The sequence below is a fragment of the Serinus canaria genome, chromosome 12, assembly GCF_022539315.1.
Source record: "Serinus canaria isolate serCan28SL12 chromosome 12, serCan2020, whole genome shotgun sequence".
In the NCBI taxonomy this organism is placed as follows: domain Eukaryota; kingdom Metazoa; phylum Chordata; class Aves; order Passeriformes; family Fringillidae; genus Serinus; species Serinus canaria.
The window spans coordinates 17,561,374-17,573,959 of NC_066326.1; the positions used below are offsets into that span (position 1 = coordinate 17,561,374).

At 41.0% G+C, this 12,586-nt stretch overlaps 1 protein-coding gene across 7 annotated transcripts in view; it reads left to right on the forward strand.

The window, feature by feature from the left end:
• The window catches only part of ATP2B2 (ATPase plasma membrane Ca2+ transporting 2), a 255,779-nt gene that overhangs the window by 164,771 nt on the left and 78,422 nt on the right, over window positions 1-12,586 (forward strand). For 5 of the 7 annotated variants that reach the window (XM_050979207.1, XM_050979206.1, XM_050979205.1 and 2 more), the window contains exons 4-7: window positions 2,231-2,488; window positions 3,471-3,596; window positions 4,972-5,097; window positions 8,362-8,457. In XM_050979207.1, the coding sequence (XP_050835164.1) occupies window positions 2,231-2,488; window positions 3,471-3,596; window positions 4,972-5,097; window positions 8,362-8,457 (606 nt within the window). The remainder of the gene's footprint in view (window positions 1-2,230; window positions 2,489-3,470; window positions 3,597-4,971; window positions 5,098-8,361; window positions 8,458-12,586) is intronic. The other 2 variants (XM_050979208.1, XM_050979210.1) reach the window with 1 other exon arrangement.

Sequence of the window (12,586 nt, forward strand, 5' to 3'; positions counted from 1 at the left end):
TATTTTTTACCTGATTTTGCCTTTTTTCCCCTTTTTTTAAAATTTTATTTTTACCTGATTTTTCTTTTTTTCTTTTTTTACTGAAGGGTCTTGCAAATATTGCTGTGCAGCAGATCTTTGTAATTTTGTACAAGCTGAATTTCAGCCATCTGAAAAGGAAATAAAATCAGTATTTGACTGTGGCTAGACCAGGCCATGTTTCTTTGAGAAATAGAAGAGGAGGTTTGCTGTTAAAAAACCAGAATATTCATCATATTTAATTCTAAGTCATATCCAATTCATTGGATATGAATTCTGGTGTTACATCTGCTGAAACAGAATTACTTGCACTAGGAAAACATTGAAAACAACCAAGACAAAAGTGAATCTGCTGGTTTGGAAAAGGAATCTAAAAATCCAGCACAGCCCAAGTGAGATGATTGAGGTAAAACAGAACAAAATTCCTTGGTGCTTCCCAAAACCCCCACTGTGCTGCAGGGGGAAGTTGCAGGGCTGGTTCCTGAGTTGCATTTGAGGCTGGTAATGAGCAGCTGAAGGTACTGAACTTCAGAAAGTTTCTTAATTTCTTCCCTGAGTGCTGTAAAAGTGGTTTTAGTGAGGTTCTTGTGCTGGAGGTTTGGGTGGGCCAGCAGTGGAAGAACATCCCTGCCAGGGCAGCCCCCACCCTCGAGAGTGCCCTCAGAGACTGAGTTTAAACTAGAGAGAACTTGGCTAAAATCTCCCTTTATTTTCATTTCCTTCCTCTCTTAGGGGCTGTTCAGGCTCATCTTCCTTCCTTTGGCTGTTGGTGGTTTTGTTGTTGTTGACATGCAAGAGTAATGACTCAGCTGCTTAAGGGATGATGATGCTCCAGTTTGTAATTTAAATACAGAAGTCAACCTGGCTGATCATTCTCTCTGGTGAGAGGTGATGAATAAACCAAATTAAACTTCAGTCAGAGGTGGAAGCCAAGTTGCTGAACCCCCTGGTACCTGGGTGAGGTGGAGCAGTGATGTCAAATTCCTGCCTGGTTCCATTTTTTATGGAAAATGGGAACAATTCTTCCCAGGTCCCTCAGGAAAGGAGGCTCTGCTGGCCAGGCTGAGTTCTCCTCTCTCCCACCAGCTTGGATTTCTCTGGATTGGGACTCTGGAATGTGCCCTTGGCTCTCCAGGTGCTCTTTCAGTAAGAAGGACATCTATGTCCCTTTCTTTTGGTGAAAATGATCTATTTAGATTTTAATTGAAATAAATAAGTAGCAGATGTATAGAAAGTAATTCAGAATTAACAGTTCAGAACAGAGTGGTTCTGTTAATGCTGCTTTGCTTTTGGCAGCAATAATGTACTTGCAGTTCTAGAAGCTTCCCACTGCATCTCTCTGTAGGGAAGACTGATGAATTAATATCAGGGAATTGTTTCTACTCAGTGTTGCTTAATACACTCATTATCAAATTGAAATGCTGATAAACTCAGTTGACCCCAGTATTTTTTTTTAACAAGTGCTCCCTATCAGTGTGTTTAGCTCAGAAAATTTAGAAATTGTGTTGAAAATTGTTAAAAAAAAAATTGTCTTAAAATTGTTTAATTTAATCTGGCAGGGTATAAATGTGAATTTAATGCCATTGCTTTGCATTATTTAACATCATTCATTGTTTTAGCCCTTCCTGTCACCTTCAGTATTATTCTTATTCAGTATTATTCAGTTTTATTCTTATTCTTCAGTATTATTCTTATTCAGTATTATTCTTATTCAGTATTATTTTTATTCAGTTTATTCCATCTTCAGATTATCTATTCTTCAGTATTCCTATCTCAATTATTCTTATTCTTCAGTATTATTCTTATTCAATTATCTTATCTTCAGTATTATTCTTTTTCAGTATTATTCTTATTTTTCAGTATTATTCTTATTCTTGCCCTGCAGGTTTTGGTGGCTCAGGTGAAGCTCTGAGTCCTCTATCACAAAACAGAATTGGTGCTTTCTCCTTCCTTCAGACTAAATTTGTTTAGTCTGGGCTCACCGAGGATGGGATGAGAAGGAAAATTAAGAGGACAAGGATTCCTGTCGATTTATTTATTTTCTCTTTGTCACAGATGTCTTCATTTGTCCTTTTCCTCCATTCTGCCATGTCTCATCAGCAGGCAGTGCTTGGAAAAGCAGCTCCATCCCCTCACTTTGTCACGTCACAGCAAATTGCATTTCTTGTGGTACACCCGACCTTCCCTAAACCGATCCCTAACATCTCTGCAGGGTGTGGTACTGCAACAGGAGGAGCTGAGGATGAGGGGGAGGCCGAAGCTGGCTGGATTGAAGGTGCTGCCATCCTCCTGTCTGTCATCTGCGTGGTCCTGGTCACTGCCTTCAACGACTGGAGCAAGGAGAAGCAGTTCCGGGGGCTGCAGAGCCGCATCGAGCAGGAGCAGAAGTTCACCGTGGTGCGAGGGGGACAGGTCATCCAGATCCCCGTGGCAGAGATCGTGGTTGGGGACATTGCACAGGTCAAATATGGTGAGTGCACGGCCTTTGGAGCCTTGGCTTGCTCTGCTGGCCCTTCCCAGCAGCGTGGACACGCTTCCCTGCAGGGTTAGGGCAGGTTTATGGGACAGAAAGTCAGTGTTGGCCATGCTGAGGTGACACCTGAGCTGTCAGGGCAAAAGGAGAACATGGAGACCTGCTGTAAAGCTGCACTAGGAGATCAATTCAACTGGTGTAGACTTCTTTCACTGACCAGGACAAGGATTGGTCAGTTTTCCTGTTCCTTCCAGTTTTGTGCATTTGCCCTTCCAGTTTTCTGTATTTGTTCACACAAAGGTAATTCTCTATCATGGAGGATTGCATTATTCAGGTTAATTTCTTTTTATTTCTGTCCAGATAGGGGCAAGAGGAAGTGTTTTAAATGTTGTGTAGAAGGGAATTGGGCCTCTGTGATCACCTCATGAGTTGCTTCAGAGCCAGACTGACCCCCCCAGATGAGGTCCCTGATAATTCCATGCTCCAGTGGAGTGAGAGACTCCTGCAGGAACCCTGTGTGCTCTGGAGGGAGTTCCTAATTCCAGCCACATCCCTCTTCCATCAGCCATCACATTTCTCCTGGACTTACCTAAGGGCTCCCTGAGGGGGGAAGGGGAAAGGGCAGCTCAGCTGTTAATTAGCTGCTGTTAATTCCTATGAAGTCTGATGAAGAAACCTTCAGGTGATGTGAGGAGCACTTCCCTGGCAAACCCCCATGATGGAGATGTCCATTGTGAGTTAAATGTGATACATTTGGGTTCTGGGATAGCATGAAGCAGAACATGTTAGCAAAAAAAGGCCTTTCCTGGCTGGATTGCAGTACTGTGGCTCCTGTGGACACAATCAGGAGTAATTCCTTCCCTTCTCCTTTCATTTCACCTTTTCGTGCCATTAATTGTGATTTTATAATAACAAAACTCATTGTGTAGCTATAAAAACAATCTCATGGAGGTTTTCCATCACCCTGTTCTGACCACAGGTGACCTTCTACCTGCTGATGGGATATTTATTCAAGGAAATGATCTCAAAATCGATGAGAGCTCCTTGACTGGAGAGTCCGACCAGGTCCGCAAATCCGTGGACAAAGACCCCATGCTGCTGTCAGGTAAGATCTGCCCCTTTGTGGAGCCCTGGGCACTGGGAATATTTCTGTGTCTGCTCTGGGGTGCCCTGACCCCCAGGGGAGCTCTGACTCTGACCCTCATTCATGGAGAAAGTTTCCCAGACTCCAAGATAAACCAGAACCCACAAAAGTGTGAAATAGATGATAGAGAGCAGTGTGGGTGTGTCACTGGGTGAGAAATTGAGGGTTTGGGGTTTTTAGTGTGCTGTGGATGGCAGCAAGGTGGAGGGCACAGGGTGTCATCCTGGGTTTCTTCTTCTTCATGCTTCTTCTTCCTCCTTCTCCATGGGTTTGGGGGCATTTTGTAATTGGGCAGAAAAGTCCCCATTGGGGCTCTGTGGGATCAGCTATTGTGGTAAAAGGGAAAATAATCCAGGTGTCAGCTCTTAATGGGATAGTTTAGCTGTAAAACACCCTGGACCAAGAGATTGTTGGGCATTTTGATCCCTTTTTGGGATCAGTTATTGGGTTAAAGGGAAAATAATCCAGGTGTCAGCTCTTAATGGGATATTTTAGCTTTAAAACACCTTAGAACAAGAGATAGTTGGCATTTTGTGCCTTCTAATGAAAAGCTGCAGAACTCACAGTAGTGAGACTGTTTTACTGATAAGAAATAATAAACACTTGAGTCTGAACATGAACTGCCATTCAAGTGCTTCACCCCAGACCCAGAGGAACCAACAACCAGTGCCACCACCCCCATCCCATCCCCTCTGCCTGCTCTGCCCTCTCCAGGGGTGCAGAGCTCGGCCTGAGCTCTGCTGGGTGCCTGTCTGCCTGCCAAGGCTGCTCTGGGAGCCTGGGAGCCAAGGGCACTTTTTGGGGGATATTTTTATCCACCTTTGTCATCCCATTCAGGAGAAGATTCCCTCAGAACAAAACACAGGGATGCAAATAGCAAGTTCTTAATTAAAAGGTTTTTGCAAATAGTGACACATCTTAAAGGAGGCTCTGATAATTTCTGAGGATAGTTGCAGCTCTTTTCCAACTGAACCAACCAAGTCTCTGCTGGCTTTTAAAGATATTTTCTGGTCTTTAGGTTTGAATGGAATTTATTTTGGGGATTTATTTGGACCTAATTTTTATATTTGTGATGTTTTGCTGAAATTGTTTTCTTGTCTTGGTTGGTGACAATATTTCTTTTAAAAAGATAATCTGATGGTGATGGATGTGCAGCCTGAGGTTTGTGCTTAAGCATTAATTCTTGGTTGAGAATAATGCACAACAGGGTTTGTTTTGGTTATGCAATAATATCCTCCTCAGTACAGGTTTACAAACTCAATATTTTGAGAGAGGCCTTGCATAATTTTTTACATTTCTTGTAGCTCTCTGTGACCTCTGTCTTGCCTCTCTTCAGGCACCCATGTCATGGAAGGCTCTGGGCGGATGCTGGTGACTGCTGTGGGGGTGAATTCTCAGACTGGCATCATCTTCACTCTGCTGGGAGCTGGGGGAGAAGAGGAGGAGAAGAAAGACAAGAAAGGTAAATCTCCCAACACCAGGATGCTCCAGAGAAAGCTCCTGGGCTTTGTGCAGCCAGAGATCTCCTCCGCTCTTGACAAATAAATGGGATTTTTCAAACTGCCTTTTTTTTTTTTTTTATGACACATTTTTATCATCACATGTCACACAGAAAAACAGCAGAAGCTGTTAACCAATAAATCCATTGGATAACAAGATGTTTTTCCAGTGTGAGCCCGCAGGCTCCCAGTCCAGACTGAAATGCAGGGGGATACCTGGGCATGCTCCAGTTGCTGTGGCTTCTCTACATGAATCCATGCTCACCTACAGTTTGCTAAGATTTTGTGCTTTTCTATCAATTCAGTTCTTTTTCCCCAGGAAAAAACCCTTTGGCCATGGAAATAGCATCTGCCTTGGAGCTTCAGGACTAAAATAAAGATAAGCTGTGGCTCTTTGCTAGCCTGGATTGTTTAATGTCAGAGACTGACTTGAGAGGCATTTTAATTTCTGCAGGTGTAAAGGTCAAGCTAAGAATAGTAAAAGCCAAGAATGTAGCAGTAAATGTTAGCAGACAGTTTTACTTTCATGTCCTGCATCAGTTAATGAAATCAAGAAGCCTCTTTGGGCTTTTCACCTTATTACAGTGTGATGTCATAAGCATTTGCTAATTTATGGGCTGCACACTAAGCAGAAACATGATTTAATGTCTGTCCTTGCCAGTTTTTCTTCATGCAGTCTTGTAAGTTGTTCTGCTTCCACAATTTCATTCCAAGTCTGTCCTAAGAATAGTTGTCTTTCAGACATGATTAAGGGCCAATTAATACAGGTTTTTCAGACATTTCTGCTCTTTCTGGTGGTGTTCACTATTAATTAAAAAAAGCAGTTAAAGCTTTACTGAACATTTTATTTGCTGTCTGTCAGGCAATAGGATTCCACCTTTTTTGTCTCCATCATTTTATATGGAGCTGCAGATAGGAAGACCAAATTCCAATGGTTTTTAGGACCTAAAATTTCCATTTCTGAGTATGTTAACAAGAGTCTGCCTTGGACTCTCTGCTGCTTTTGAGGAAATCCCTTTTTACTAAATGAAATGTTTACCATTTCATTTCTGCACAGAAATGCACAGTAGCTGCCAGGCATGGGGGGCTCCAGGAGAATTAAAAGGAGAAAAGAGTGAAACTTCACAAAGCAAAACTCTTTTATGCCAGACCAGTTTTGAGCAGCACCTTGGAGTCTGCTCTCGTTCAGAACCTTTGTGTGGTCTGGAGGAGAGGAGGAGCAGCTTCACTCCTGTGTGCTGTGAGAGCTCCCTGAGCTGGGTTTAACTGGGCTGGCCTCCCTAGGCTCTGCTCAGGACACTGCTGGCTCTCTCAGGTTTCCCAGGGAAGAGCCTGGAAAGGCAGGAAAAGAGAAATCAGGGAGCTTTCCTCACATTGTGGCTGTGACTTACCCAGAGGCGTGTTAGAATTTGGATGCAGACACAGAATTTAATTGAACACGGCTCTGTAGAAACAGCTACAATAGAAAAAAATCCACAATGTAGAGAATTCCTGCACATTCTCTGATGCAGCTTTGTGCTCGTGCCTGGGCAGAGCTGGTGGCAGATGGAGGCACCAACTCAAATGAAAACCTCTGGAACATAAACCTGCAGTTCTCAGAAATCCTGCCCCTTTCAGTCTGTGTGGGTGTGTGCTTTTATTGCTCATTAACACTTTAAAAATCATCATGCAGGTGTGAAACAGGAGGAGGAACAGCAGCTTCCAGGTAGAGTAAGAATTGTACCCCATCCAATGATGCAAATCAGGGGGGAACTGCTGATTGAAATAATCATCTTTGAATCAGTCAAGTTGAAATTAAAAAATGATTTCAAATCAACAAGATTGCCGGTGCCAAACCTTTTGGTGAGCAGGCATTGTTGGTGTTGCAAATCTTCCCGTTCAGCTGGAATAATCAGCTGTTCTCCAGAAGTAAATTGCAAAGTGTTTTATGTGGAATACTTGATTTGCTGTTAGCAGCTCACGCTGTGCTGGTTGGGTGGGGATCCAAACGGAATAAAGAGCAAGCGCGAGTCACCAAAACAGTTTAAGTCGTTGCCACCACAGTAATCAAATTTGCAATTGAAATTTTCCTCAATGCAGTTGCACAGGGTGTGTTTTTAAATCCTGGGAGCTGTTTATTTTCTTCTCTCAATTTGCCATTTGTAAATAAAATCAGCCCATTCTTCTGCAGTACCAACCCAGTACAGCATGAAATAATCCCTGTGGGGCAAGGACTGGAGCAGTTTGAAGTCTCAGTCAGGATCCATGGGAGGACTTGGTTCTGTTGTGAGCAATTAACCACCAGAAACAAAACAAAATAAATTTTAGCTATTATTTGCAGAGACTAATTTTATTGAACTTCACTATAAAAAACATAGTAAAATGATAAAACCTTCTTCAAGCTTTTCAGTTTCCCATTAGGAGAGATTTCTTGTCCAATTTTTTTCTAATATGTGGATAATAACTGAAAAAAAGAAGAGGTTTTCTTTTCTGATTCTTCCTTCATGTCCTCACAAACCAGGAAATGTCTCATGTCCATTACCTGGATTTAAAATAGCCCCTCATTCTCCTCAAGACTATATTTGCCTTTCCCACATAAAATATAGGAAAGTTCCATGTTTTTACTCAGATCAAGAAGCATTTTACCTGGGTGATGGCAGGACCCTGTTAGACTGGGATGCATCAGTGATGACAACTCATAATGTGCAAAATTACTTAAAACATAAAATACTTACCACTGTTCTGGGTAGAAGTATGTACAGATGTAGATATAATACATTTTTAAATGCAAATTTTAAAGCTACACAAGCACTGTGCAAATTAACTCCAAAGGAAACATTTCAACCACTTTAAAAATGCATAAATTATATTAAAGTACAAAAAGCAGGACATAAAAGCACTAAAACAAAATACACAGGACTGTGTAAAGCCAATTCTCACCAGCTCCTTTAACTTTACTAAATGTGTTTCATATTTATCTTTTGTTAATATTATTATTCTTGTTGTTATTATTATTGTTATTATTATTTGAGTTTTCAGCTTGCTTTGTGACACCTTCCCAATGCCACATTGCTTTGGAAATTTATGTTAATTCATTTCAAACTCTTTGATTTTGGGAGCAAAGAAAGCCACGAAGGCTTTTCGCTCTGTCACGTGCATTCGTTCGTGTTGCTGTTTTTATTTATTTATTATTTGGTTTTGTGCTTTTTTGTTTATTTATTTATTTTTTTTTATCCATTATTGCTCAGTAGATTCTTCCCATCCCTCCTCCCACCCTCCTCCAGCCACAGATGGTGCAGCAGGTGCAAATGCCACTGATAATGCAAATGCCAGCTTAGTCAATGGTACGTCACAACCCCCGGCTTGTCTGATTTGATGGATTTCTCTCCTGACTGTGTCAAATTCCCTCTCCCCTCGCTGACCTGCACAGATGTTGTGTTTGTGTGACTGCACTCTGAGAGATCCTGCTCCACACGCTCTGCAGGAGCTTGGCAGAGGGGCCACAGGGATGCTGCAGCTTCATTCCCCCAGAATTCAGCCTGGCAGAGGCAGAGCTTGAAATCGTGATGATTTATTTGCCATTCAAGCTGCAGTTAAAAGAAGCAGTTCTGTCAGGCCAGTCTCAAAACTTTCAGGCAGACTCACCTGATGTTTTATTACAAAGTTTCATTATTCAGCATAGATCTGGAGAAGATCACCATGAGAAAGAGATTCTCTCTGCTTCTCCTCCTCTTCACTCATAATTCCTCACGCAGTTCTGAGAGAGGGCTGGGATCAGGGATCTGCCTCCATTTCAACCAACACTGTGTTAGGGACAACGTTTGCTGTTTTCAGCATCTCTTTCAGAAGGGACCAAGAAGTTTTGTGGATATTTTTGTGAGCCCTCGGTGACTTTCTCTTGAGCCTGCCTGTGTAAAGTAAACCCAAAGCAAACCATTCCTGCAGCCAGTTTTGACTGTGTCCCAGTACAGGTTCCTGACCCTGCTTGTTAGCACGCAGATATTTCAGTCTCTCCTCACAGTCAGATTCCAGTGTTAAATTGGATTGAATGGGTCAATATTAGTGTAGGCATCAGCTGTATTTTGCTGCTAATCAGATACATGAGCCTTTATTTGCCAAGCAACCTTTCCTTCTTGTGCAGAGCCAAAAATACTGACTAAAGTCATTCTACTTCTCATCATGTTGGTGAAAGAAGTTTTTTTCCATGCAGGTTGCATTTCACATGTGAAATGAGAGTTTCTGACAGCAATATCAAGTGCTAAACAAGGAACAGGATTTACTGCTGTTGGATCTTATTTAAGACAGTGACACAGGAAATCTTTAAGCCTATTTTAAAATCATTTAAAAGAAACATATAACCAGATTTAAAACCCATTCTGGAAAACTAGGATTTACAATCCCTACATCTCTTTGCATGGCAGGGACCTCCATCATCCTGGTTCCAGATTCCCTAGAGAGCAAGAACCAGGGAATGAATTGTGTTTTGTTCTCCATTGGTGTGAGGTGCTGACACAGAGCACCTGGAATGTCCAAGGCCAGGTTGGACAGGGCTTGGAGCAGCCTGGGACAGTGGAAGGTGTCCCTGCCATGGCACGGGTGGCACTGGATGGGCTTTAAGGTTTCAACCCAAACCATCCTGTGATGGTTCTGTGATAATTCCACTTTGGTGAGTTTAAAACAAGCAAAGTCCCCTGCAGCTCCCCTGGCTGCTCAGCACTGCTGCTGATCCCTGCCAGCTGCAGGGGAGGGAGGGGAGCAGAGTTCAGCCCCTCTTTGCTGTGCCCAGCAGGTGCAGAGCGAGCCCTGGGCTCTGCTCAGAGCTGGGGCTGCCTGGTAAATCCCTGTTGTGTTTGGGCTTAATGCTGAGCTTAATGAGGAAATTGAGTTCCAGGGGATATTAGATCAGTGTCGGAATTAGGGATGTGATTTTCCATCATCCTCTCTCCAGTCAGGAACAGCAGTTACTGCCCATGTTTATCCTGGAGCTGAGGGATACAAGCTCAGGGCTTTGCAGTGTGGAGTGAATTTTTTTTGTGCAGTTAAGGATGTTTTGGATTTTAGTTCCTCTGAGATGAGGCAGGTCAATAATTCTGCTGGTCTTGGATCAACAAGGGCAGGAGAGGCTTTCCCCAGTTCAACTGCTCAGAGACCTCAGGCAAACATAGGTCTGAGTGCTTTGGAATTATCTGGGAAATGGGCAACGTCAGATTTCGGGTAATTTCTCAGTTAGCACATCTGATTTTGATGAGTTAAATGCTGAAAATATAGATATGGTTTGGGGGGGAGAAAGGAAGGAGAGGATAAGTTCCAAAGCAAGGACCCCAAATTCATCTGCATATTCCTTTGGCCTGGATGAAATGAATATTTTTTTTAAAGTCTGAAAATTCTTCCTGAGGTGTGACTGGAAGCAATAATTTTACCTACAGTCTTTGTAGGTATAGTAGTCTTTTTAACTATAGTTTTTATGCAGAAAGTATCTTAAAATAAGAATTTCTAATTATATACTTGAATAAATAACAAACTCAGGAAATGTTGTTGCTTGAAAAATCAACCAATTACATTTCAGATAAAATATTTTCATTCTTAATTGTCCATAAACAATTAACACAAAAGAAAGAGTTTGGTGTCAGCCTGTGAGTCTGTAATGATAAATTAATTTACTTTGTGACCCAGCCTGGGTATTATGTGCTGTACCAAAGGAACTCTTATAAATTCTTATAAATGTTGAGTTTTAGGAATTGAGATCAAAATATAGAATTGTTGCTGATCTCATTGTCAGATCTATGGACAATACATTCTGTTTTTGAAAGGTTGCAAGTGAAGGCCATAAACAGAGCAGAAAATTTTGCAGAAATGTAGTAATTCAGGAAAACTCATCTCATTCCAAAGTATTATATTTAGTAAAGGTAACTTGAAAAAATGAAAATCAGGGAAGCAGCAATCACTGTTTACAGCTTGTTTACCCCAAATTTGATTTCCTTCTAGTAGCTCAAATTACCCCAAATTTGATTTCCTTCCAGTAGAGCACTGCCACCTTCCTAAATCAGGATTTCCAGGGTGGGTTGTTGGGGTTCTTTTGGCATTTGTAAGGTAGAGAGTTTGCTACTTAAATGGGTGTTCAGAAAATATGGAAAAGGTATAGAAATGGCTTATTAGAGTCAGAGAAATGTCTGCTGGAATATTTCACATCTACAGCTAATCCCAGTGTAGGTACTGAGCTACTTCTGCTCCTGCAAAGCAATTTGCAGTCTGAACTCTTTTTAAAATAATATTTTTCTATTTTTTAATACATTTTCTATTTATGTTTCAATACATTTCTGGATTGTAAGTGAAGTTATTTATTGAATGCATAGAAGGATTATCTAAAACTTCCTGTTTGACACAGTGGTTCCCTTTCAGCACTTGGAGCACAATTCCATTCTTTTCTTTGGTTGATCCCAAGCACTTCTTCCAATTCAGAAATATTTCCAAATGAAGGAAATAATTTCCAAAGTAGTGATGGGACTTTGCTGTTCTCTGACCTTGTCCTAAAGGCTGCAGGAGGTGAAGGGGAGGCTTTTCTTGGGAATTTTGTTTGGTGAAGTCCATGATATTTATAGTAAGAATTTAGCCAGTAAAGGTGCCACAAGTCCTTTCCAAAATACAGGAACTGTAGTGAGGCAAAGGCATGTGAAAAATATTTATATTTAAATTCAGAACTTTCAAAATCAGCTGCAGAATGAAGATGTTAGAAATGCTATTCTAAACTTTCTGATTTTTCATCCTTGCTTAGAAAAGTGGTAAAAAATTCAGATGGATTTCTCCAGCCCAAACAATATTTATTTTATTTATTATTCCAAACAGAAAAGAAGAAATTATTTTCAGAATTATGTAAAGAAATATTGTATTTTTAAAGAACAATTTCACATGATGCTATCAAAATATTAATAAATACTCTCCTTTTGGCAATTCTAAATAATGCACCAAGGAGAGAAGGATGGGGGATTATTTGTACCTGGAAGGAGGAAGGATCTCTCAGCAGTGGTGATTCTATCACCTTTCTTTCTGCCTTAATTTCCTTGTTCCTATTTTATACCAAAGTGCAGCCTAAAAATTATTTGGCACATGAGGATAGAAATAGTTTGCAACTTCCTTTTCTTTATCTTGGTTACCCAAATTACCTTCTCTTTGTTATTCTGTCTAAAAAACTGATCTGTAACCACCTCTGATGATTTCCCCCACTCAATAACCTCAGTGCAGCATATTAAGAATATTAAGAATGTGTTTTCAAAATACCTGAGCTTAAACTGTTGTTCATGATTGTTTATTTTGTGCACTGCTATTTTCAGGTAGCCAGTCAATTGTTGGTGTAATTTATAATGAGAATTATGCTCTTAAATAGCAAATTTGTGTACTAAAAGTACATATTTTAATTAAAAAAAAATTCTCTGTGATGTGCCTGCCAGTTGGGACAGTCACATTTGGGTTTTGTTG